This window comes from Delphinus delphis, chromosome 17 (genome assembly GCF_949987515.2).
Source record: "Delphinus delphis chromosome 17, mDelDel1.2, whole genome shotgun sequence".
NCBI classification, from domain to species: domain Eukaryota; kingdom Metazoa; phylum Chordata; class Mammalia; order Artiodactyla; family Delphinidae; genus Delphinus; species Delphinus delphis.
The window spans coordinates 55,987,023-56,014,887 of record NC_082699.1 but is presented as its reverse complement, the minus strand read 5'-3'; the positions used below and the strand labels follow the sequence as shown (position 1 = coordinate 56,014,887).

The window sequence follows — 27,865 nt, the reverse complement described above, 5'->3', positions numbered from 1 at the left end:
ACTGATGTATTGATTTTCATGCATGTTTAGCATAATAACAGAATAGAAAATTTATGACATTTTAAAATTTAATTACATATGATTTTTGTAAGATACTTTCATTTATTAAATGAACTCAGCCTTTTATGTAAGAACTTTGACATTGTTAAAGTAAACACATATTTAACAGATAGGGAACTGTTAACCTTTAGATGGGTGTACTACATGTAAATATTGACTATTGCGTTCTTTATCAATATCTTGTCCTTTTTTGTTGTTTTTTTCACTGTTCTCTTGACTTTTTTCCTAATCATATTATTTTGTGGAAAATTGTGTTAATGTTGATATTTGTAGCAACTTAAAAATACATGTCCAGAAATGTATCAATTTATGATTTAAATACATAATTATTTATTGAATATCATCTTCATATTTCATTTTCACATTTCATCACATTTGTGAAATTGTGAAAACATTCATAACAGTAAATATGTTTTTATATTTCCAATTCTTTTACATTTTATTGAATACGTTATTTTTAGGGAGAAAGAAGAGAAAAAATAATATGTTAGAATGTACTCGGTAACAGATTTATGCAATCTTAAAAGGTATTGGATAAAAATACTCCAAATGCCTGAGGATCTTTATGACAATATCAAGCAGTGAAAATTATTTTTTTCACAAATGACGTATCTGCAAATAATCATTTTAACAGTTTTATTCAGTGCTACTCCTTAAGGCGTGCTTTTGAATTATTCCTTTGAAGAGATTTTAACAACTTCTGATGACCCAGTGTTTTTGTTTTCCTTTAAGTAAATCTTAGGAAGCGTATATCTTTTAGCATTAACTGCAGCCATCATCTTGTAACAGTGATCTTATTTCATAAATTGTATTTTTTCAGATTTTCTACCCCACTGTTATGCCCACCAATAATCATTAATCAGACATTTTGATAGCTTATTCTTTATATTAACATATTATTTCTCATTTTTTACAGAATGAGCAAACAAGGGGAAATAATAATAATATGTAGAGCTTAAAAGGGGAGTCTTAACTTGAAAGAACAGAGATGGCAATGGTTTTATGTGTAACTGATTTCCCCAAATGGTTATCAGAGCTAATTATTTTGCCTGTGAATGAGATGATCACAATGTGAGCTTTGTGACTTTTAATATCTTTTTTACTTGTTAAAATATTTTGAAGGGGCTAGACTTCCTATTTGTGCTCAAAGCTGGTGCCAAAGTGGACTCCTCTGCCTTTTGGAGAATGAAAAAATGGTCCTATATTAGAGACATTTTTATCTTGTTCGGACTTATTTCAGGGTATTTTCACCCACTTTTGCAACAAGCTGCTTCCCTTGCATGTAGTTTTCTAGAGCATATGGCTACCCTGCTGTGCACGGAGTGAAATCACATAATTAAGCTTTACAATTTTAGGAAGAGAAGAACCTTCATATATGGCAGAGCAGCATGGTGTTAAGTTTGGGTAGATCATACGGTATATTTTTCTCTTCATATGTAATCGTCATTTGTATTCTAAATCATGGACTATTGTTTTTTAGTGTTGATGTTTGATTGTTTGTTGTTTAAAATAGTCTTCAAATGGCATTTCTTAATAATACCAAATGAGATTAAAGTGTGAGAAATTTCTAAATTGATTTTATCCAGAGTCCAGAGAAGTTAGAAAATTTTCATTTAGTTGGCTTACATCCGGAGAAGGGTGTTGGTGGGGGGTGGCAGTGATCATCAGCTCTCCTGAACTTTACTATTAGAAAGAAATGCAGCCAAAGTTGATTTACTAAAAAGACTGTATGGTAATTTGAGTTTCATCTAGCAGTTGACTTTTGCTACACCTTTTTATTCATCTGTTTATACTTTTAAAATAAGCCTTTAAGAAGCTTCACGCCATGGGATTATGTCTGGCACTATCAGTTAACAATTAATGTTATTCAGTATTCAGTATTAAATTCAGTTAATGAAGCTGGTTCTGCTCCATACTAAAGTAAACCATGCTTAAAATCAGATCTTATTGACTACTTAAATTTATCTATTATTAGCATTGCATTAAAAAAAAATGAGGATAGGGTATACTAATCCAATCTATTTGTGATTTCCCAGGGCATACACTTGGGAGTTCTGATTGGATATATGGCATGCTGTTATTCATAGTCAGGTGGTGGTGTAGTTGCTAGAATGGGTGTAGTTCAAAGTCAAATGAGTGAATATATTTTAGTAGTATATGTATTGGGCAATCTACAGAAAGGAGGGAAATAATCTCATTTTGAGTGGCTATTTTGTGGTTTAAATAAGACAGTAGGCAGAGTACCTATGCTTTAGACACACAACCAATAAATGATACTGTCCCCTTCTTGAGTCTTTACAAGAAGAAAATATGCTATAGTTACATAAAAATTTTATTGGGTAAAGATAGGTGAACAAATTAAGGAAACGATCAGCACAGAGTTTTAAATTTCTTACATAGCTTATTTCCTTAGAAATAAAATATATAGTCTAATGCAATATTGATAGAGAATTATGGAAACAACTGATATATACAGCTGTATTTAGCTCTGTTCATATAGATCTCATGTTTAAGTTGTTACTAAAATAATGTGCAACATCCAGTTTATCTTGGGTTTCTGTTAGTCCCACATTTTTTTTTTCCTTGCCAGTTTTACCCTTGTTTCAATTACTCTCCAACCTCAAGACAGCCAACTCACTATCTCCTCTCTCCTTGTGAATTCCTGTGCTTCTTGAGGAGATAATTGCTAGAAAAGAACATAAGATGTGTGATCTAGATTTCAAAATATTCCCTAGGAAACAAGTAAGCAACCAATGGTAGAATGATGAGCAACAACCATCCCTATTTCTACTTAGATATTATCTGTTTAAGTATGTGAGTCATTATAGACAACTTAAGAGATGATGTTTAATATAGTATCTGAAAAATCAAATTTCTAATGATTTTCTTGTGCCAGTGGTATATCAATTAGTGTCCTTTGGGAAACAGTTGAACATGGGTTAATTCAAGGAAGGTTTACTTACAAAGGGATTATTTCTAAATGAGCTGATGTAAAGGAACCACAAGGGATCATGCAGCTAGGGTAGTAGCAGCTGGGCTGTCACCTTTCCAACCAACTGGGATAAGGGAGGGGAGAGATGTTGGACAGAGAGAAATGTATATGTCTGGCATGAAAGGACTGGTAACCTTCAGTTAAGGGCACATTTCCAGTCAACATAATGGGAGGGACCCTGCAGGATAATCCCGATCTTACTTTCCTCCCTCCCTCCATCCTCCTGCTGGAATTCTCCAGAGGATCAGAGAGTCTGTTCATAGAGTCTAGAGCATCTCAACTTAAATGTTCATAAGAATCACATAGTGGTCTTGTTAAACTGTAATTTTTAATTCATTAAGTCTGGGATGGGGCTTGATAATCTGCTTTTCTAACAAGTTCCTAGGTGATGCCAGTGCTGCTAGTGTAATGCCACAGTTTGTGTAGCAGGATGTAGCCTACACAGATCAACCTCTGTACAAAGAACAAGGAGGAGAATAGGTCTGGAAAGGCATGTGGACAATATAGTTGGGCTATGAGGAAAACATAGATGGGTTATGATGAGAGTGCTTTGCTGTCTTCAATAGCCATGAATTTAGCAGCATAACCCTGTATCAGATACACTGTCAGAGTCCATCTATGCTTATTTAAAACAATCCAGGTAGTGATACCAAGCCTTCATGAAAAACTTGGATAAAATATAATAATCTGAAATCAGAAGGATGAAGGAATATTGTTACTTATTAAAGTAATAACATTTTCTGGATATTATATTTAAAATTATTCAGTGTTCTTAAATTTGTAATGGAAGAATATATTCCACTGCCATCAGTCATGATACTCATGAACCGTGGTCACTCTTATTCAAGCAGTTGGCTTCTTTCCCAATTAGTCTCGTATTGGAAGGCATTACATTGTAGATAAGTGATCTGTGACATTGTGCATAAAACAAATATGTGACATAAAATTACCTCATTTATTTTGAATTAGAAAACATTATAAACTTGCAGGTATATTTTTGTTCTTGAGGTCATTTGAGAAGTTTTGCCTAATCTTCATGTTCTCTAAGGCATTCATGTGAAAGCGAGAGTCATTCTAATCATAAAAAAAAGAAAAATTGAGTATTATCATTTTTCATGTTACACTTTATAGTAAAATTATATTTGGTAAAATTAATTAGTGAAAAGAGAACAGAAATTAAAATAAAACAAGCATGAAATAATTACCATTCAAAAAATATGAGCTATCAAAACAAAAAAGGACATAAGAAAATGATTGAATTGAGTGGATCTTAATATTTAACTGCAGGACTAAAGATGATTAAAAATAGTTCATTTGAAGCTGTCAGAAAATGAGGATTGAAATTTCATTAAATTGATGACTGAGACAGTTTTAAAAGTGTTGAAAGTATTCGTGAACCATACCAATGGTAACTCTTCCCATATGGTGACTTTTAATATGCCAATTATAAGAATCCCTAAAGAGAATATATAAAATTCCACATTTTTCTTATAATCCTGACATTTTACTGCACACCATAACTGTAAGACCTGTTACGCCAAGCATTGCTGGTGCATCTGCTGGTACCTACGTAAGTGTTATGGATTTCTGAAGTTGTTCCATTTCTGGAAGGGAAGAAAGCCCACATACAGAATTTAGCGTCTTTATTCATTAGCATCTACTGTCTCTTAAATAAAAAATAACAAAATTAATTCAATCTAGAAGACCTGTGAAAATTAACAAATTGATTTTATAAAATATGATGTCTCCTTTTCACACTTGCAACTCTGTTCAGTTTTCCAAGTAAAAATTTTAGACTTATTCCTTAGTCTGAAGTGGTTGAAAAGTAAAATTTCAAAGATTTGGGGTCTAGGCTGGTCTTGTTACAACTTTGAGATGTTATAACCTTAGAATCCTCTTTTATAAAAGTGCAAATGGGCCTGTTACAAGAACACCTTAAAGTATGCTGAATAACGACACATGTGTTCATATAAACTAATATGATTATATATGTGTGTGTGTGTGTGTGTGTGTGTGTGTGTGTGTTTCTATACATTTATACTAAATTTACTGTCTTGACCAAAGAATTTGGGGAGGTTTATAACTTTATATAAAAAATAAAATTTAAGTTGGAAATCCAGGGAGAGTTTATGAATTTGTATAACATCCCTACACAGTGAAAAAGATATAACACAAAGTAGTTGAAAAATTTTAGTATAGTGCATCCCCAATTGGAATGACATCTGAAACTGACTAGATCTTAAAATTATAAATAATAATAAAATAACTAACATTTACTGAACTTTTGCCATGTCCTGATTCTTAGAATTTATTTTAGAATTTAAGTATATGGTGCAATGTATAATTGTAAATTTTCTTTCAACTAAAAATAGGGTGTCATATAAATTTTATACTTACATATTCAATATGCAAGAGTAAGTGCTAGCCACAAACTAGCAGGGTAGCATAAGTAGACATTTAGGACTTAAAAAAATACTGCAGTGTCTAAACCATATTACTTATCTCTAGTGATTTTTAAAAGACAGAAACATTAGATTTTAGGTAATTATAAAATTGAATATACACCATTTCTTTTAAAATTAATTGGTCTGTCATTTTAAATTTGAGAATATTTTGGATCTTGCATATCCCTAATATATGTCTTTACAAATGAATTTGCAGTGCTATTGAACATATTTCATTGCACCACTAATTTTCTCATCAAATGAAGGCCAGTATTATTTCTTTTATTTTAACATATTCTAAAATAAAATATTTTTCACAAAGACTCATGAACCACTTACTAATATGCTGTTGAATTTTCTATTATACCTTTTTTTACTGTGTAGTTCAGAAATATGATTTACTTGCAGCATACCTTAATCATTTTCTAAAATTATACTATAGCAACATTTATAAAGCAAATATTCTTTTCTCAGAAATTTGTATCCAGTGGTAACTCTTATATGAAAGATAGTAAAACAGACACCACAAGAATACTACCTAGTTTTTCCTGGCATCAGTGTAGTTTCTTGATATTTCTTCTTCTAAGGATAATATGGATGGAGTGACCAAATAGCCGCTTCCATGCTAAATATGTTCTGAAGAAGAGTTCTGCCAGTACAGGATGTAGAAAAAAAGTGTTAAATTTTAGTGCCTTTAGGCCTGTGACATGGAGCCACAATTTACTTTCAAACAAACAAAACTTTTCCTCTGAACATAGTAAAATACTTTTAGAATCTCTAAAAACATTTTAATCTTTGAGCTAGAATTGAGAATTCGAGAATTCTGATTAATTAGTCTTTTCTGCTTCCTTTGCTCTAAATTCTACACCTAAATACTTACGGGTAAATGAATGAATCTCTTAGGAATGTATAGAGAAGTTAAACAACTTGTTCCATGTCTTGTGGGACTAGAATACAGGTTTCCCAACTCCTGGTCCAGTGAGAGAAATGTCACAAATAACACACTGTGTTTTAACATTATCTAGATCTATATAAAATCCCTTAGCAAGTGATTGATTATATATTCTAATACCCATGTAAATGGATCTACTGTCAATGGTGAGATGTGCCATGTTCTCAAAATGGAACACACACACGCACACATGAGCACACATTAGTTTTAATAACCAAAACAAAAACTGATGAAATTTATTTTATTAGTATAGTTTATTTATTAAGTATAAAGATAAAGATGATACTTAATTCAAAATAAAAAATAGGAATTATATAGATAGCATGATGTCAAAAACAGTTTAAAAGAAGAGAAAGGAATTGTACATTTGAGAAGTTGAAGCAAAAATAACAAAAATAAATCAGTAGGATACAAATGACTTTCTCAAAATAAATTATTTTCCTTTTCTCAGGGACCATCATATTCTCACTTAATTGTAGATTTATAATGCAGCTACTACCACTTGCAAGATAAGTTATTGTCAAAATAAATACAAATTTGGAAGATTAAGATAATAAACAGAATGTCTCATTTGTTTTATTTTTATTGTTGTATTTGAATATAATTTAAGTAGAAAATGACAGGGCTTTTAGATGTTCTGATAACATTTAATAAATAGTGCCAATGTTTTTCTATAGGAGTCCCATACAAATCTAAAGTAGTTTTTTCCAATGAAAAAAATATTCTGCCCACTAATATTAAACATGTCTGTTTCTTCTTTTTCAAAGATAAATGTTCTGAAAAATTACAGATTTTCACTGTATATATATAGGAGTGAAATAGAATAAAAAAATATTGGTGTGTGACTTTTGAGATTATGTAGTGAAGAGTCTATCAATTTTAAAATAAGGAACTTGAAGCTGGGGAATGTTTTATGACTTTCAGTTTTAGAGGCTGGGTGATAGACCACGTAAAGGTCATGTTTTCTAAGCCTCCAAGTGATGGTTGAATTCCCTTTAGTGCATCTGTGTATTGTGGTCAGTTTCCTAATGTTAAAGAATGGCACCAGCGCTTTGTTCCTACTAACAGAGATTCTTCAACATAAAAATAAATTCATATGCCACCTGTTTCACAAAAAAAGTGTTGACATTTGAAACAAAATCTAGCAATTTATCCATGTATGTGCATATATGATTAATCTTTATAATAAGGCATTGTGATTTAAATAATTTCAATTAAGTGACTTTAGCCAATTAACCTGGAAGTTAGATGACTTTTAATTAAGTGACTTTAGCCAATTAACCTGGAAGTTAGATGAGGTTTATCAGTCACCATCAGTCACCAGTAAGTTTTTAAAATTCAAATTCTTTTTGAACATAACTGAACAATAATTGATCTGGAAAATAGTACACTTATAATCCTCTACAGTGGTTTAAACTGCTTAAATGAGGATTACAGAAACAAAATGTTTTTCCCTAGTGTCTGGGACTTACAACTAAACAGATGGATTTGATTGTTGGCCTAGTATATTCCTTTCTGCCAGACATTTTCTATATTATAAAGTATTTTCATTATGCTAAGCATGAGTCAAACCAAAAGAGTAATAAACAAAAATGAACAAAATTGTTAGCATGTGAAAAGTGAAAAGCAGAAGAAAATAAAGGAAAGGGATCTTGGCACATATGTCTACATGTCTTGCATTTAATGAAATGTATTAAAAATTTATTAGAACATACATATTTTTATGTATTTAAAATAGCTTTACACATGAAGGTGCTTCATTTTGAACATTCATTCTTTTATCACTTCTTTCCTTCCTAATTCATGATTAACAAAGGAAATCCTCCAAACAAAATACCTTTAGTTAAATCAGAATTTACAATATAGCATATATTCATTCAATCATAGTACTACTTGAGTAAAATAATGTTGCTGCTTTTGAGAAACTCACAGTACAGTGGAAGGAATCGACACAAACAGCACACTTTTAATATTTATAAAATTATGTAAAATACCACAACATATTTTAATATCTTTATGATAAAATAAATTTGACATGCTTATAACTGGAATACACTTGTTACAAAGGTCAGGTTAATTTTATAAATTTTATAAGTTAAATGGGATCACTAGAAGCGCCATTGCTTGATGTCATGTTGGTACTTAATACATATACCTTGTAATACATAATATATGTTTTTATGGCATATATTTGAGAATTAACATTTCACTGATTTATGATTTAGAGCAGCATCTTGCAGTTGGTGCTTACAGTATTTGTCCTTTCAATTTATTCAAGAAGAGATATGCTGTATGCTCTTTATATTGAAATTATAAAAATATCTAAAGTATGTGTTTCCTGTTTAACATATTTTAAAGTTTTGGGTGAATTTAAATTTTACATTATTTTCTGTTCACTCCTTTTTATCTCCTAAAATAGTTATTCTCCTGGTTTTCCATCTTCTGCATCTGTATTACAATTATTTATACTTTTCACTTTTCTTCAATTTAAATTGACAAACAGATGCTTTTAAAAAATAAGATTAGGGGCTTCCCTGGTGGCACAGTGGTTGAGAGTCTGCCTGCCGATGCAGGGGACACGGGTTTGTGCCCCGGTCCAGGAGGATCCCACATGCTGCGGAGTGGCTGGGCCCGTGGGCCATGGCCACTGAACCTGCGCGTCCAGAGCGCCTGTGCTCTGCAGCGGGAAAGGCCACAGCAGTGAGAGGCCCGCGTACTGCAAAAAAAAAAATAAATAAAAATAAGGTTAGGTCCCTTCAGAACCAGGAAACTGTTTAAAACTTCTTGGTCTCAGATGACATTTTCTTAGCTAGGTATTGTCCCTGATCTCACCAACCAAATAGTCAAATTTAGATATAAGCTCATTACATAAACCTAGTTTATACAAACACACTCACACACACACACACAGAGTTGTTTTCAAAATCCTTTATTTCTAGTAACTGAGCTCTTTGACCCTCTGGATTTTTCTTCTTCAATTTTCTCCTTTGGGTTTACAATCTTTTCATTAAAAAAAAAAAATTAAGAATTCCAGATTTGTGTTAAGACTACTATGAAATTTTCCAACCCCTTTGTAATACTTAAAGTCAAATCTTATAATGCAGAGAAAAGTAGAGGTAGAATTCCTACTTATAATTCATGTTTGGATTTGGAGAATCTAGAATTATGCCTCAAAATACAAAATGTAAATTTTGTTAAAAATAATTTTCAGGCAGCAGGAAAATTTACAAGTGGCAGAACTAAATTTAGAGCAGCCAACCAAATACAACAGTAGGACTAAACTTTAGCTTACCTTGGGGGCTGGGGTGTGGAAAAGAATTACAACGGAAAACATAACTTGAGAGAGATGTAGTCATTCTTTCACTGTAAATAAAGGGCCTCAGATAAAGAATCTCAAAATTGTAAAGCAACTAAGCAGTCATCTAGTCCTAGCTACTTATTTTAAGAGAAGAGACAGGTAAAAAGGCAGACTCTTGTCCAAAAATCAACAACCACTAATTGCTAAGAATCAGGTATCTTAAATCCTACTCCAATGATCATTTTCATATTTTTTATATGTACTATGTATCGATAGTTTACAGCTGTGTATTTCAGTAAGCCATAAGACTCTGCCTCTACCTCTCTACTTTTGAAGGTAGTGACAAGAAAAAAATCACCTTAAAATGTTTCAAAGGCAGTAAAATATCCTTAAGTTGCATTAATTGGGTACAATGGCAAGTAAGATTTAGTGAAATGATCATTTTAAACTAAAAAAAATCAGTTTTGCTTTTTTCAAATTCAGGAAGTGAACAAAACCTAATTGCCTAAATGTTTCAATTTATCATTTCTACCTATAAACCTCGTAAAATGCATTATGTAAAAAATTCAAATTGTAATTGAGGAAGCTAAATATATCCCTTGGATTCTTGTTCATGTGCTTTTTTTAAAGAAAATAATTGTTATTTAAATATCTCATTAGATCAGATTACGTAACATTTTAAATTAGTGGGGTGAGGTTTTAATTAAATAGTTTTTCTTTATTTCACTTGGTGTCATTAAAATTTTAAATAAAGTAGAAAGTAGTCTTCTGAACTATAGTTTATCCCTTTAAAAATTATATAGCAGCTGTAGTTAATAAAATAATTTATACTTAAAAGGAAATAATACTTTTTTCCTTCATCCAAAATACTTAAAAAACTGTTTTTAAAATGTTCCAAGTTACTTCATTGAATTTATAAGTTTTTTAAGGCAAATCCAGTCATATCTACTTTAATATAGTACACAGTGAAATATGCCAGCCTCTTCTGATGTTGATTTTTAATATAATAATATCAAAAAGAGTAGCAAGGTATTTTAGATGAAATCCAAAAAGTTATAATTCACTTTCATAAATTTTGTACAATATGGACTGAACATCGATCATTCGCAAGCAATGTGTATGAAAGGAAATGGTTATTGGCAGAAATACTAGAATGTATTTTAAGTTTTTTCAATTATGTCATTTTCTTAAATGTGTCCTAATATTTCAATTAGGCTAAATTACCTTAAAAGTACACTAGTTTATTTTAAAAACCAAGCTCCTTAAATTCATCCCACTTTTATAATGTATCAGTATTTTTATTTTTCTAGTTTAATTTATTCTATAAAATTTGATGAATTCAAATAGTTTATGATAAAGAGTTAATGTTTTGCTCTTCTATAAAAACTGGGTAGTGTTAAAAAGTACCTATACATGTATGCAAGATTCTCCCTATAGTAAACTTAAAATCCTTTTATACTGCTTGGTATTTTTACTGCTTAGTGATCAGATTGCTATTTTTTTCTTTATTTTCTTCTGGGTACCCTATATCAAGCTTAAGAAAGCAGTTATTTTAACTTGCATAATTCCATGCTAACAAAATTTGTTAACTTGAATTTCATTTTAAACTTGTGTATCCTGATACATGTTTTTGTTTGTTTTCTTAACTAGTGAAAAAGGCCATAGATTTTAAATCTAGAGGATTTAAATTGTTTCCAGGGAAAGACAACAGCAACAAGTTTTCTATCTGTGAGTGTACTCTTTTTTTTGTTTCTTTCTCTAGTGCAAGAGTGAAGTTTGTGGTGTCTGTGTTGTTTGTGTGTTTTATAAAAATGTTTGTGTATTTACCAAATTAACTGTATTAATATTTATATAACATGCATGATTATTCAATATTTTCTTGTATTTAAATGCATATTGAGTTATTGGTTTATTGTGGTAAACTTTGGAGCTCAGATTGTTTCAAAATGTAAAAGAAAAAAACTCTTTAGATCTAGCATGTTGATAGCATTCTAGTTTTCTAATTCTAGTATGTGAGATAAAAAAATGAGTAAAAATCATCAAATTAATGGTTTCTTGTAGGAATTTTTGTTTGAACGTATCTAAATTTCAACATAATTATTTTTCTAAGGAAAAATTTCTTTAAACAGCAATTTTTCATTTAAGGAAAAATATATTTTAATTTGAGTTAATTTATACAAACACTTAAGTCAGATATTTTATAAATGAATTAACTAGCTAATTAATTTTTGTTTTATTTTGAAAATCTCATGAATTGAACTGAGGTACACATATTTATGTGCTGCCCCAATACACAATTTTGCTTAACATTCAGGGATTTATAGATGATCTGAAGTTCATCCATGAATCTCAGATTAAGAGTCATTGAATTTGAATATTCATTGTTATATTACCATATATGAACATAAAATAAGATTTATAAGAAAGCTATGCATTTTTTCAATATAAATCAATAGCAGTTTGTAGAAATACCCTGCCTTACTGTTCCTGCAGATACATATTATAAATTTTAAAAGAAGCCATTCATGATACCACATCTGACTTCTAAAATGCCTTATTGATAATAAATAAGATTAGTTATTTTAAATGAATATCATCTTTTAAGCAAAAATACATTTTTAACATTATTTATTTTTATTCAATTCCAAATCATCTAACGAAATGAGTTTAAAACTATTTCTTAAAAAAATCATTCATTATAGTTATATCAGAAAAGGATTCTACCCACATATTTATTGAGTTGTATTTGTAACAGTAAATGGCACAAATTGAGCAATTACTTCACTTATCAAGAAGCAAACTTGGAGCCTGTTGGTATCAAATATTTTAAAGTGTCCTAATTTTAAAATGTGATTTTTCACATTTTGTTAGATTTGAGAATACGAAACCAAAAATAGCAGATATCAGTAGGAAAATGTCAAATTGGGTTACCTGTTTGGAAAGCATTAAACAGTTCATTTCAAAGTATTTAGCTATATAAGTATGATTTATTGTTATATTTTTAGTGTTAAAACATATTTTCAAAATTGATAACAGTTTTTAGGGAAAATAAATAATCTATAGTATTTTTCATATATTAATTATTTGATACATTTCAGAGAGAAAGATATTTTTCCTATACAAGAAAATATAAACATAAAGTTGTTAGGTGAAATTATTCTGACATATCATATTTTATCATGTCAACATGAAGGAAATGATGCAGACTTAAATAATTACGTTTACTACTTTTTTTTCCTAATATTTTGTCTGGCTAATCTATTTATTTTGGAAATCTAAGAAGAATTATGGGCTATCACTTTCTTACTCTTTCCTCATTTTGGTTACACAAATGTTATTTTATATGCTTCATGCTTCAAACTTTCAGATGTCCTGGGAAAATTAGGCTATGTATACTGAAATTAAGGTGTATTCAACTCTACATCATCAACAATTATAAATATTACAGTATATATAAATGTATCATAGTAATATGCTGTACACCTAAATCTTACACAATGTTACACATCAAATTTATTCAATAAGAAAAATATGTATGTAACTTTTTATACTTGGTATATTGTCTTAGTGGGCATACATATTATTTTCATTGTTCTTGTACAGTGGTTATGAGGATGAACAAGAAAGGGAATTTTAGACATAGCAGTGTACCTGGGGAAACAAATAAACCCTGATTATATATATATATATATATATATATATATATATATATATATATATGTATGTATGTATATATTTAATTTAAAGAATATTTACTTTTAAATTGTCAGGAGTAAAGTTAATGAGACAAAAAGAAAAAAATTACTCATAAAGCAAAAAATGTTAATTTACTTCATAATTTTAAAATACATTTTACATTTATCTATTACAGCTTATGTAGGAGATAAAATATACTCTTGTGCTTTCTCATTTTTATTTTTATTTATTTATTTATTTATTTTTGCGGTACGCGGGCCGCTCACTGTTGTGGCCTCTCCCCTTGCGGAGCACAGGCTCCAGACGCGCAGGCTCAGCGGCCATGGCTCATGGGCCCAGCTGCTCCGCGGCATGTGGGATCCTCTCGGACTGGGGCACAAACCCGTGTCCCCTGCATGGGCAGGCAGACTCTGAACCACTGTGCCACCAGGGAAGCCCTCTTATTTTTATTTTTGAATAGAAATAATTCAACTTTCATCAAGGCAGATTATTTATGCCAATTTTTTTTAGCAACAATAACAAGCCAACATTATTTTATTTTCCTACATTTTTTTCTCAAATGTTTAATAGCTAGTTACAAATATATATTCTCTATGGTTGATCACAGAGAAAGTTATAATGCTTTAATTTTTATCATTATTATATATCTGTTATCAAGTAGGCATTTCGGTCTTCATCTCTTTGAATCATTAATTTAACACAGAGCCAAATAATTTTAAAAGGAGACAATTTTTATCTGACATTAAACTTTCAAAGGAAAAAAATAATAATAAAGCTTGTGTTCTTTGCAAAAACTATCAATTCAGTCACTAGAACTTCCAGGAGTGAGCATAATTATGGAGGACATGAGCTACACACATTTCCAAATTGCATCTTCCCTTAATAGCACCTTTAAAGTTTAACTAAGAAACAAATTAATAAGAGATTCAGGAAACTGCAGTAGTGTTCATGGGAAGCATTTGGTTGTTTAAATAGCTAATTCAGATTCTTTTTCCTACTTTGGTACCTGAACTCTATGTAGTCTCTTTCCATCCCTCATTGTTACCAAAGAGAGTAGGTTTGCAAATAAAGGAAAAAATATTTTTAATTTAAAAAATAAAAATAATTTTTTATATTTTAACATGTTGAATTGACTGCATTTATTCTTGCCAACTTTTCTACTAGGCTATTCTAAAATTTTAAGGTGGAATTATAAAGACACTGTGAGCTTTCCATAATGTATTTTTAAAAATTATTTCATCTTCTTCAAGTCCATACTTTGATGCATTCTTATTATACATTCATTGCGCAATTCTATTTGAACTACTTCTCCATGGCAGGGCCATGCTAGACTAAGAAGGTAAAAGGAGTGAATAAGATACAGTCTCAGTTGGCAAGGATCCAGCATTTTATTGGGAAGCTAAATGAGTTATGTGACAACTCTTTGGAGGATATAAAGTTAGTATAAAATTACATTCTGTCCACATTCATGATGTTGGAGTTCAGAACGAGATCCAAAGCATTCTATTTTATAAGGTGGAATAAAATTTTTAAATCTAATATAAAGAAAAATCTAAGATGCCACCAACTGGATGAGGTAATGTAGAGATGATTTTTAGTAAGATGACTTTCAATATCTAGTTATATTTATCTTTAGAGTAGATTATGTGCTATGTAAAATCAGAAGCTTAAGAAACTTGCTTGTAATAACAATATTTTATTTTGATGTTGACTAATTTTACAGTATTTTTAAGCTAGAATATACAATAATATAGTACATTAATTAAAATTACTATGGCATATTTTATAAGCACATATAATAAATATACTTCAATGTTATAAGAAATGATAATTCATCCAATTTTTTTAATTCTATAAATTCTGCCCTCTCTTTTTGTCACTGATGTGTGGGGAAAAGGATTCATATTGCATTAGTACTAGTAATAATAATAATAATAATATTATTATTATTGTCCTTAAAGTTCAGAGCAAAAAGGATATTCCCTGTAGTTATGCTCTTTTCAAGAGGCAAGACCCTGTCCATGTAATTAACTTTTAAAGAGCACTCATGTTATTTTTACAAGTTACAAATTGAAAGAAGTAAAAATGATAAATATTTGTCCAGTTGTTTGAATGGCATTACGTAGTGAAAGCAGCTGACTGAATGGATACTAACTTCATTTGAATGTCTTGGCGTCACTAGCTATGGGCAGTTATGTAGCATCTAAATATCAGAAAAATAAGAGATTATATACTTTGTTCTTTATTTTTTATTTTAAATTTTTTAATTAAAGAACACTAAATACATGTATCATGCAGCAGCTCTCCCGTTATCTTTACAATTTAAGTTGGGAAATTTTTCACTATTGCAGATGTCCAAAGACAGCTGTTTAAAGGACACTTTCAAACAGACAAAAGTAATTTGACAATTAAATCATGAGAACTGGGATTAATTAAGTGAACATGGTGAAAGTTATAAATATGGTCTGCATTCTAAAATAAAATATTTGGAAAAGTGTTTTGAATTTTAAGTATTGATGCCCTTTCTCCTTTCTGAGCTTTCTGTACAAGATGGAGAGCTCAGGGGTTAAGAGTAGAATTTCTTGAATCAGTCTGCCAAGGTTGAAACCTAGACTAAGGCAGAAAGTGGAAATAGGACTTTAGAAATGTGTCTTAACCTCTCTATGCCTCAGTTTCCTCACCTGTAGGAAACATATAATACAAGCAGCTACCCTTCAGATTTGTGTGAAGAGTAAATGAGCTGATACATGTAAAGGGTGTAGATTAGTTCCTGACACATAGTACTGTGTCTTAGCTATTGTTAAAATTTATATTAACCTAGGCAATAATGATGATGAAATGGAAAAAATGAAATTTTTTATTATTTTTATTTTCTAATGTATTCACAGACACATCTATTTTTACCTATAATCTGTGTTATAAATTTAGTATAATAGTGTAGAAAGCCTAAGTCATGCCACTTCTTTTTCTTATCTTTATCATATGTTAAAAAAGTTACACTTTAATAGCATACACTATAATATTTTCAAAAGTCAGTTATAGGATAGTTCTTCCCATAGAAAAAATACTCATTGAAAACAGTGTACAACACATTGCTTTTAATCAACCTACTAGGAAATATTTACTGAGAAGTCATTAGTCATCTAGGCCCTGTGGGAATATTAAAATAATTATGTTTTTCCTTATCTCTATCAAATGTATAATATATTTGTATATATGACTAAGGAATATGAAACTATTAAAGTATGACAAAATAATTAAAAAATTAAATATAAAATTGTTCATGTCATGTAAAAAGAGGGATTAGAAAATCTGGAAAAACATGACAGTGGGACTTGGGGCTTCCCTGATGGCGCAGTGGTTGAGAGTCCGCCTGCTGATGCAGGGGACATGGGTTTGTGTCCCGGTCTGGGAAGATCCCACATGCTGCGGAGCGGCTGGGACCGTGAGCCATGGCCGCTGAGCCTGTGCGTCCGGAGCCTGTGCTCTGCAACTGGAGAGGCCACAACAGTGAGAGGCCTGCGTACCGCAAAAAAAAAAAAAAAAAAAAAAAAGTGGGACTTGAGCTGAGTCTTGAAAATTACATAGAATTTTGATAGCTGAAGAGGAAGAAATGGAAAACATGGAGACCTGGAGAAAACACAAAGCATGGAATAAGCATGGCTAACCAGTAAAATTGCAGAAGAATGAAGAATCTGTTGGACTTGAGTTATGGATGTATATTGGTGGCTAGTGGGTAGTAGAGTTGATATACTTAGAAATCTAGAATCATAGGCTATTTGGACAGTAATGAAAACTGTGGTTGAGAAAGTTTAGTTCTAGTACTCAAGATGAATTGGAAGAGAATGATAATAGAGAAACAAAAGCATCAGTGATTAAGCTGGATTTGAGCATGCACATGAAATGACTATGAGAATTTTGGTGGGTTGACCTAGTAGGTCATTGAAGGAGCAAGACAGAGCTTGGGGAAAAAAAATGACAAAACCATATATTTGAAATTCTTAGCAAAGAGGTAATTTTTCAAGCCACAAGGAAAACATAAAATATGGAGAATTATGGGTCATTGTCTTTGAATTTGCTCTCTGTATGTGATATCAGCTAAAGTAAGAGAGTGGCCAAAACAAACATAAGAAGGAACAAAAGCCAGAAAGATAAAAAGAAATTAATTAGCAAGTCAGCAGACCAAGAAAAGCAAAAATATCACATGCTTTGTGTGGATTGGTGAACTTGTAATTTGGCAGCAATAAGGATACTGTTGAGGATATTTAGGAAAGTGATTTTTATAGAATGAAGGGTGCAAACACAAAATTTCATATCTAATTGAAAATATGGCAACTTTACCGGAGCTGTGACTGTTGGGCCATCATCTGATAGTTATCTTGCTATCTAATCAATATGAACAAGTTGACAATCTGAACTAAATGATGCAGGGATCCAGTGGTTCCCAATATTGACTCTACATTAGAATCACCTGGAGGATTATTAAAAAATCAAACAAAAACAACAACAACAAAAAACAGATCCACAGGGTCCTACCCAAAGTAATTGCATTAGAATATCTAGACATAAAAGTTAAGCGTCTTTATTCTTTTAAAAAAGCTGTAGAGGTGATTCCAACCCACAATGTAGGACAAGAACCATTTCAAAGTTTACATTTTTCCCTCTCTAGAGTCTCTACTCAGGTCCCATTCTTTTCTTTAAAACGCAGATAAGTTGATAAAGAGGAAAATAGAACTTACTCTCTAATTCACTATAAGATTGAATTCATGAAACAGTATCACTCAGATATTTCAGACCTTATCTGGTTTAATGATCTTCCCATTTGAAGAAAAGCGCTGTCTTGGGGAATTATTTATTTACTGTGATCACATTCACTGAAAATATTAATAAATCTTTTTAATAATTGGGTGTTCTGAAAAAACTGCTGAAAGTGTACAATGGCTAAGTAAAACACAGTCATGGAAATTGTTAAAGGGTAAAACCCTTATTTTGATTTTCATCATTATATCATAATTCAATGACATGCTTGATAATTTGTGCCACAGTTTTACTTTCACATTGGCAGATTGAATTCTTTGTTATATATCAAATAAAAAGTGGTAATACACTTTTTTCCACAGGGTCTTATTTTTCTATTGCAACTTTAAAAATAATAAGTACCCAAACGACACTGCCCTAACTGGTGGTGACTTCTCTACTGCCAATAATTAATGGAAACTCTGGCACGGATACCCTGGGAGTACATTACAAGAGATTTCACTATTTGATAGTAATTAAAAATATGTTAATTGTTAATGTGTTAATATTCAGATTAGTAAGTCATTGAATAGGAACATGAAACTTACTTTCTTATATGTCCACAAATAGAAAAAATGTTTTTGTCCTCATTATTGGTTTATCAAACTATATTTAACTTTCTCTATATAAGCTATAGTGATTACAATAACAAAATACAAGAATATATTTTATGTACAACTTTAAATGAATATCATCCTTGTTTTCCTAATCATATATGTTTTGATTATTTTTTTCTTTTCTTTTTTCTGTTGTTCCAGTAAATGAGGGAGGTATTAAAACAGCTTCCAATTTATGCCCAGATCCAGGAGAACCAGAAAATGGGAAGAGAGTTGGATCAGATTTTAGGTAAGATTTTAAATTGTTTATTTCATTATTTATTTTGTTAAGGTTTATTTTAATTTTAACTTCAAATATAACTAATAATATGGAGATGAAGACCTGGTGACTTAAAAGTGTGGCAACTAGATTTCATTGATGTGTTACCATTAATAATATTTCAGTATTTTAAAGTGACTACTCAAATTTATTAGGATACTTTTTGGAGTTTAAATGATTAATCTATTGTCATGTAGTAAGTGAAAAATCATGGGATTTGATTTGAAAGACATGAGTTTGAATTCAACTTCTATTGCTTATTAATTGTCTGATCTTTGGTAAGTTATTCAATCCTTTCTGCCTGAGTTTCCTCTTCTGTAACATGTATATCAAATTTACCACATAGAATGGTGAGTTTCAAATGAGGTACTGCCTGTGAAACCTTCCTGCAAATGTTCTATAAACATTTTATATGTAATTTTTAGAAGTAAATGTAATTTGAATAAGTTTTATCTCTATCTTAAAATTAGTATTTATTTTAAAATTTGAAATTAGTTTACTTACAACATAGAAAATGTATGTAGTAGAATATGGTAGCCATTAACTTACACTATCAAACAATATTTTTTAAAAATCTTGAATTTTCAGTAGTCCTCTGTAACATTTTACAAATGAAAGATACAAAAAATCCTATAAAATAGTAAGTGATAATTTAGTTAACATTCACAAATACTTATTTTCACAAAATATTCATGATATATTAAATTTAAAAAATGATAATGGTTATAGTTACACATACCACACATTTACAATCTTTTCTTCTTTATATTGTTTGTATAAAGGACAAATGCTGTGCTAAAGAATATCCCTATGAATAAAAAGATAGTTCTTATAATAAAGACCTGTGAACATTTTGTCCCCATGGATCATTCAAGTTAACTTAAAGTTATATTTTGATATACTTGCAGTGGAAAACAATATTAGTTCAATATGAATAAAATTGTAATTTTCTAAAAATTTTACAGAACTTTCTTTAACTAGTCTGATAATTAATATGGATAATAATGTTTGAAAAAATCACACTAGAAAGAAATTCAAAAGACCTGGGAAACTAGTCAGTCTGATCTTAATAAACTAAATGACTATATTAAAAATCAGGGCTTCCCTGGTGGCGCAGTGGTTGAGAGTCCGCCTGCCGATGCAGGGGACACGGGTTCGTGCCCCGGTCCGGGAGGATCCCACATGCCATGGAGCGGCTGGGCCCGTGAGCCATGGCCGCTGAGCCTGCGCGTCCAAAGCCTGTGCTCCGCAACGGGAGAGACCACAACAGTGAGAGACCCGCGTACCGCAAAAAAAAAAAAAAGAAAAAAAAAAATCAACTAAATCTCTCAACCTCAATAATTAACTGATATTTCATAGACTGCAGAGTGGTAAACAATTTACCTAGTATTTTTACATGTATTCTTTATTTATTATAAAATGCTATAAGGTGTTTATTATTTTATTCCCACTTTACAAATAAGAAAACTGAAACTCTGTTTATCCAGCTAATAATTTGATGGAATTGAAATTTGAACTCGTTACTTCCTGATTCTAAATCCTGACCCTTTAATCACTATATTACATTATGCTTTGAAACCAAACTTCATTCACATCCCATCCTTGCAGTAAACTGTCTTGTCTTCTCCAAGAGTTGGTTTCGTCAGATCTAAAAACGAGGATAATAATACTTGTTTCATGGATTGAGGGAAAGATTACATGAGATAACGTATGCATGGTAGTAATCATAAAGCTTAAGACAAATAAGTATTCAGTTAATTCTAGCTTCTATTATAGTATGATAAGATAAATGAAATAGTTATTAATATTTATTTGGTCTCACTTTTTGCAAAAATATGAGGTTTAGTAGAAATAGACTTAATAGGAATATAGTGAGTTAAATTACCTTTTCGTGGATTTCAAATCATAAGATTATCTTACAGTCATGTTTCAAGACCCTGATAGATGTTAGTCATCAAGATGCTCACAGTCAGGCTAAGATATAATAGAGTCATTATAATTTAAGAACATGCGGAATGTCATGGAGACAGAAGAGGTATGGTATTTTGGACAGCTAGGAGATGAGGGTCACAGAGGCAAATGTTGAGGTGGAAGTATGAAGTATGATTGGAATCTGGTATAGAGAGGCAGAGAAATCCAGAGACCATTTATATGTTTATACATTCATTGTCTACATATATTGTTTGCCTATTGTGTACCTGGCTTTGTACCAGGAACAAATAAAACACTTAACAGCAGACATAGTACATGCCCCCCATAGGTCTTCAAATTTAATGGCAAAAAAGACAATAAACAATGAAATGAATCTCAAGTTTTAAAAAGTACTGTGAAATAAAAAAGTAAAATAAAAAATTAAGCTTCTGTGAGGATAAAAACAAGAGGATAAAGATGTCAGAGTGGGAATCCACCCAGTGTAAGAAGGTCCCACTTTCATTGATACCAGAAGAATTTTATGCCTTTAGACTATAGGAAAGGAAGAGCCTCACACTGAGGAAGAGCTTGATGAGCCATTCCAGGAAAATAAAGATTAGGGAGTCTAAATTATAGACTGTAAATTGAAGAAAAGCACAGAATTCAATAGAAAAGCTGTAGAATGAAGTTGAGGAGATGTGGGGAAACCAGAGCTCTTATTCAGAAGAAGCAGATTGGCAGCCATTCTGCTTAATCTGCACTGAAGATATGTTTTGTTTTAAACACACAGTGTTTTTAAAATATGTGAGTCAACATTTAAAAATCAGGAGATTTCACACACACATACACACACACGTGCACGTGCACACACGTTTTTGTATTCCCTTTTTAGATTTGGCAGCTAAAACCAATGTACCTTCATTGCGACATCTACTAGAACCAATTAACAGATGTTCCCTTTAGGCTAAGCAAACTCTCTGGTTCACAGTGGTCACTCCTAGGCTTCTTCACTCATGTGGGTCACCTACCTATTATGGGAAGCTGTAAAGAGTTTTGAGAGAGAGAGCTGATTCAATTTATATTTTCAGTACATCATGCTTTATACTTTAGATAGGTGGATTGAAGAAAACAAGTTTTAGTTAGAAGGCCAGTGCAGCAGTCTGGTTTTAAGATGGTAGAGACTTAGACTATGGTGATAGCAGTGAACTAGACAGACTCAAGATATCTTTTGGGTCTTGGACACTCAAAGTCTCAGTGTCCAATGATATTTTATGTGGAAAGTAAGAAAACAAAAAAGGATGATCCCTAATTTCCTCAGCTTGAACATCATGAAATTAGGGTAAATAATTATATTTAATTAAGTGTGGAAGTCCAGAGGTTTTGAGGGAAAAAAATAAGAGTTCAGTTTAGAGATTGTAAACTTCAAATGACTTAGTGATTTACAAGTGGGTATGTTAAGTTCATAGGTGAACATAATTAAAGTTCAGAGATAGCAAGGAAATATCAGTATGTAGATGTTACTAAGAATCCTAAAGCAGCATGAATAGATGACATCAGTTAGACAGTGTAGAATGACGAGTGAATCTATGACATAGTCCAAAGTTCTATGCTATTTCATGATATGATTGATTTTAAGAAGCTATCAGGGGCTTCCCTGGTGGCGCAGTGGTTGAGAGTCCGCCTGCCGATGCAGGGGACACGGGTTCGTGCCCCGGTCCGGGAAGATCCCACATGCTGTGGAGCAGCTGGGCCCGTGAGCCATGGCTGCTGAGCCTGCGCGTCCGGAGCCTGTGCTCTGCAACGGGAGAGGCCACAACAGTGAGAGGCCCGTGTACTGCAAAAAAAAAAAAAAAGAAGCTAGCAAATCATTCTCACGAGTAGCAAGAGAAATAGGCATGGATGAAGTAAGGGAAGGAAGTCCTTTAAAAGGGGTCAGGAATTTTCAATACAATTGAAAATGATGAGGACAGAAGACTGTCTCTTAAATTTGACAACATGAAGGTTGTTGGCAAGAGTGATTTCATTGGAGTGACAAAGGTTGAAACAAATTGAAATAAGCTGAAGAGTGAATAGACAGTTCAGATAGGTAATAGCTTTGGAACATCAAATTGCATAAAGCAGAAGAATAATGGAGCAGTTCTATAGTCATTAGGAACTCAAATAGATTTTCTTTTTAGAGATACAAGAAACCAGAGCTTGTTTATTGGATGATACAAATAATCCTGTAGAGAGGAAAATACGGATGATAGGAAAGATTCCTAGTGGGTATAAGTAAAGGAACATAACTTTTTTGGAGAAAATAAACATGATCCCAAGGACAGGAATAGTGCTCTAGAGACTGTGAGCCACAACTACTGAGCCTACGTGCCACAACTACGGAAGCCCGCGTTTCCTAGAGCCCATGCTCCGCAACAAGAGAAGCCACCACAATGAGAAGCCCACGCACCGCAAAGAAGCCCCTGCTTGCTGCTACTAGAGAAAGCCCATGCGGAGCAACGAAGACCCAATTAAAAAAAAAACAAAAATAACAGATTTTGTGAAGGGAAAATGAGAGACCTTATATTTAATACTTTTACTCTGTGAAGGCTGCATCAAGCAAGACCATCAAATTTATATATATATATATATACACACATACATATAAATGAGAGAGAGAGGATGGGAATGGTTGGGAGAGGAACTTTGAGAGAAAAACTGGAAATAGTCATTACCCAATAGTGGGAGAGCAAGTTTGATATAGAAATATTACCTTGCTAAGTAATTTTGAGTGTCCTTTTGAGATTGATGATAATGAATCTGCCTAGTTATATGATTTCTGTCTAGAATTACTAAGTTTCCCAGGTACAAGCATTAAAAGGATTGTGCAAAGGCGTGATAAAATTCAGTGCATTCAGGAAATTTCTAGTGATTCTTCTAGGCATAACAAATAGAAACATGGATGTGGAGCAAAGAAAATTTCAAGCAGAGTTATAGGTTGGGGTCCTTTACAAGATAAGTGGATTAGATCATCTTTCATGTTCAGTTTCAGCTATAAACAAGACCGATTCAGAAATAGCAGGTAAAATATTTTTAATCTGTTTCAGAAGGGAAAGAAATATTTTTTTTGTGTTTTAAAAAGTATAAAACAGTAATCATTCTTATATAAAAGGCTATGGGAAGCACCCCAAAGAATAAGAGAAGGGAAAGCAGGTAAAGGAATAAAAATCACTGACAAAAGATATACTGTGTCAGCTTATTTGAAGCAATATACATTTAGTTAGGGCTTGAATTAACTCTCTGTTACTGGACCCCTATCATTTCAAAGGAAAATTAGCCTCTGTTAGGCAGGTACACGATGAATCACTGCTTCATATGGAAGCAAGCTTGGTTGTTGGATTGAAGCACCAGTCCCTGCCCCATAAATATTAAAACAAACAACAAAGAAGCAAAAAACACAAAAATAACTCATGACAATCTCTTCTGGTGCCCTTTACCCATTTATCTATGTAATACTCTAGTTCTTTGAGGTACCAGGGCTCACACATTCTGCAATTTAGCAAACATCCAGGTAAGTGTAAGAAGTCAGTCTCCCCCACTATTTAGTGCCTCTTTACTCACTGAATTATCTTCTTGAAGCCTCCCTCCTAACTGGGTTGAGGTAGGATGGGGACCACCCACTCAAATGCTCCAATTCCCTCCAAAGAAATTATACTTGCAAACTTTTCATTAATTGGTATCCTCAAATCTTCTGATACATCCTTCCTGGAGCTAAGCTATGTGTTATTCTAATGATCTTGAATGAATTTTTTTTAATACATCCTTAACAAATTCTACACAAATGTTCTGAAACCCCTCTTTTAGAATGTGTGAGCACATATCCTCATTTATCAGCCTTGGGGCTTCAGCTAAAACTGAAAGAACCAGAAATGTCTCATTTGTTAACATACTTTTCCATAAATGATCATTTCCGAAGAAGGGAAAATTGTGAAACAAGTCCTATGCCATCTGTAAGTATGAAAAATTGATGAGGACCTAACCATAGATGATTTTTAAAACAAATGAATGAATGGACGTTCTAATAACAGAACATTAAACTGTTTATAAGCTGCATTTATTAAGATTTCATCTATAAATGTTTGTGTTTCCTAAATCTTAAAATTATATGGCTTCTAAGATAAGCAGACAAATATACATAAATATAAAACAACTTTTGTTTATTGGCTTCTTAGCTGTTAAGAACATGTTTTTCTCTGTTACTTATATCTTAAAAAACTCTACCAAGACAGTTTCTCAAGATTTGCCAATTACCATTGTTAATCTTATAGCAGCCCCTGAATGTATTGGCATAGGATCTAGGGAGAGCAATTCTTATGCACCGGACTAGAATTCAGGTCTTATTTTCAAGTGCAATATTATTTTCTTATAACACACAAAAATTATTTAGATAGTAGGGTGGCTTTCGAGTTTTTAAATTGGAAACACCATTTCCTAGCAAGCCAAACTTAAAACTTGGTAGTAATTACAAGCAGCCAGGGGCAGGGTGGGGGTGAGGGGCAGACAGGAAAGTAGGAACAGTTGTTTATAGCATCAAACACCACTGATTCTTTTTTTTGGGGGGGGGTTATTGTTTTAATTTTTATTGGAGTATAGTTGATGTACAATGTTGTGTTAGTTTCAGGTGTACAGCAAAGTGAATCAGTTTCATATACATGTATCCACTCTGTTTTAGATTATTTTCCCATACAGGCTATTACAGTGTATTGAGTAGAGTTCCCTGTTCTATACAGTAGGTCTTTATTAGTTATCTATTTTATATATAGTAGTGAGTATATGTCAATCCCAATCTTCCAATTTATCCCTCCCCACCCCATTATCCCCTGGTAACCATAAGCTTGTTTTCTACGTCTGTGACTCTATTTCTGTTTTGTAAATAAGTTCATTTGTACCCTTTTTTTTAGATTCCACATATAAGTGATATCATATGATATTTGTCTTTCTCTGTCTGACTTACTTCACTCAGCATGACAATCTCTAGGTCCATCCCTGTTGCTGCAAATGGCATTATTTTGTGTTTTTTTTATGCCTGAGTAATAGTCCATTGTATCCATGTACCACATCTTCTTTATCCATTCCTCTGTTGATGGACATTTAGGTTGCTACCATGTCCTGGCTATTGTAAATAGTGCCGCATTGGACATTGGGATGCATGTATCTTTTCAAATTATGGTTTTAGAGGGAAACTACCTCAACGTAATAAAAGCCATGAACAACAAATCCACAGTGAACATCATTCTCAGAGGTGAAAAAACACAGATTTTTCTTTTGAAGTATCTCTAGAGTCTGAGCCCTCATCCATTGCCACTTCTATTCTTTTAGCTCAGATTTGATTAAATCCCTAACAATTCCTGCAGGCTTCAAGGTTTCAGTGTAGTGTCACTCAATGCAATCAATAAACCACCAAAACCGTAAATAAAAATATATAAATTGATTGATTAGAATCAAAATGTCAGTGTCCTTTGGTCTGTAAATTCGGATGCTAAGAGAGAAGGGATTAATTAAAGTACTTTTAAAAGTTTTTGCTTGTGGTTTGTTTTTTTGTTTGTTTTGTTTTCTTTTACTTAAACATTGCAAAACCTAGTTAGAACTGCTTTGAAATTTGAAGCAGGTAACTTCTCATGTTACCTGCCATCCTATAATAAAATAGCATTGCCTTTTCTATTCATTTATCTTACACTATTTTATAGTACTCATCACCACTGAAGTAATGTATATGTATTTTATTTTTATGTTTTCTGTCAAGCCCCACTAGAATATTGGCTGTAACAGTCCATGGCCTTTGGTATAGTATCAACTTCACTGAAAATAAGTTTTAGCCACTCAATAAATACTTGTTTTTTAAACAAATGGGATCTTAAGAAATTTATGAAATCACTAATCTTTCAAGATTTAGAATATATAAAACACTTTCAAGACAGAACACTAGGTAGGCATATACACAGTTTCACTTCATAATGTATATAAATATTATTTTCATAATATTTTTAAAATACCACAGCAAAAATATTACTTTTAAAAAGGCATACAAAAACTTGAAAGAGCAAATTAAATACAAAGATGAAGAATAGTAAAAAGTAGAGTAGATATAAATGAAAGTGAACAAGAAATTAATAGAGAAAAATCCATAAAACCAAAAGGTAGTTTTATTGAAAAGATCAATGAAATTGATAATCTCTAGAGACAGACTAATCAAAGAGAGAGGGAGAGAGAGAGAGAGGGAAAGAGAGAAAAGAGAGTAAGAGAAGAGATACAATCCATAAATATTAAAGGATAATAAAGAAATATGAGAAATAATAAAGAAATACAAATTTGATAATTTAGGTTATATTGATGGATTTCTTGAGAATTTCTATAAAATTCTCACAAAAAGAAATAAATCATCTGAAATGACCTAAAACTATTAAAGAAATTGAATCAATAATTAAAACCTTCCGTTGGTGGGAATGTAAATTGGTACAGCCACTATGGAGAACAGTAAAAACTAAAAATACAAGTACCATATGAGCCAGCTACCCCACTCCTAGGCATTTACCCAGAGAAAACCATAATTCGAAAAGATACATGCCTCCCAATATTCATTGCAGCACTATTTACAATAGCCAGGTCATGGTAGCAACCTAAATGTCCATTAACAGAGGAATGGATAAAGATGATGTGGTACATATATATATAATGGACTATTAGTCACAAAAGAGAACAAAATAAGGCCATTTGCAGCAACAAGGATGGACCTAGAGATTGTCATACTGAGTGAAGTAAGACAGAGAAAGACAAATACCATATGATATCATTTATATGTGGAA

The 27,865-nt window shown here is 31.9% G+C and overlaps 1 protein-coding gene across 3 annotated transcripts in view; it reads left to right on the top strand.

The window, feature by feature from the left end:
- The window catches only part of CSMD3 (CUB and Sushi multiple domains 3), a 1,080,105-nt gene that overhangs the window by 402,832 nt on the left and 649,408 nt on the right, over positions 1-27,865 (top strand). For 2 of the 3 annotated variants that reach the window (XM_060035245.1, XM_060035244.1), the window contains 2 exons: positions 11,397-11,474; positions 18,998-19,085. In XM_060035245.1, coding sequence (XP_059891228.1) covers positions 11,397-11,474; positions 18,998-19,085 — 166 coding nt within the window. The remainder of the gene's footprint in view (positions 1-11,396; positions 11,475-18,997; positions 19,086-27,865) is intronic. The other variant, XM_060035246.1, reaches the window with a different exon arrangement.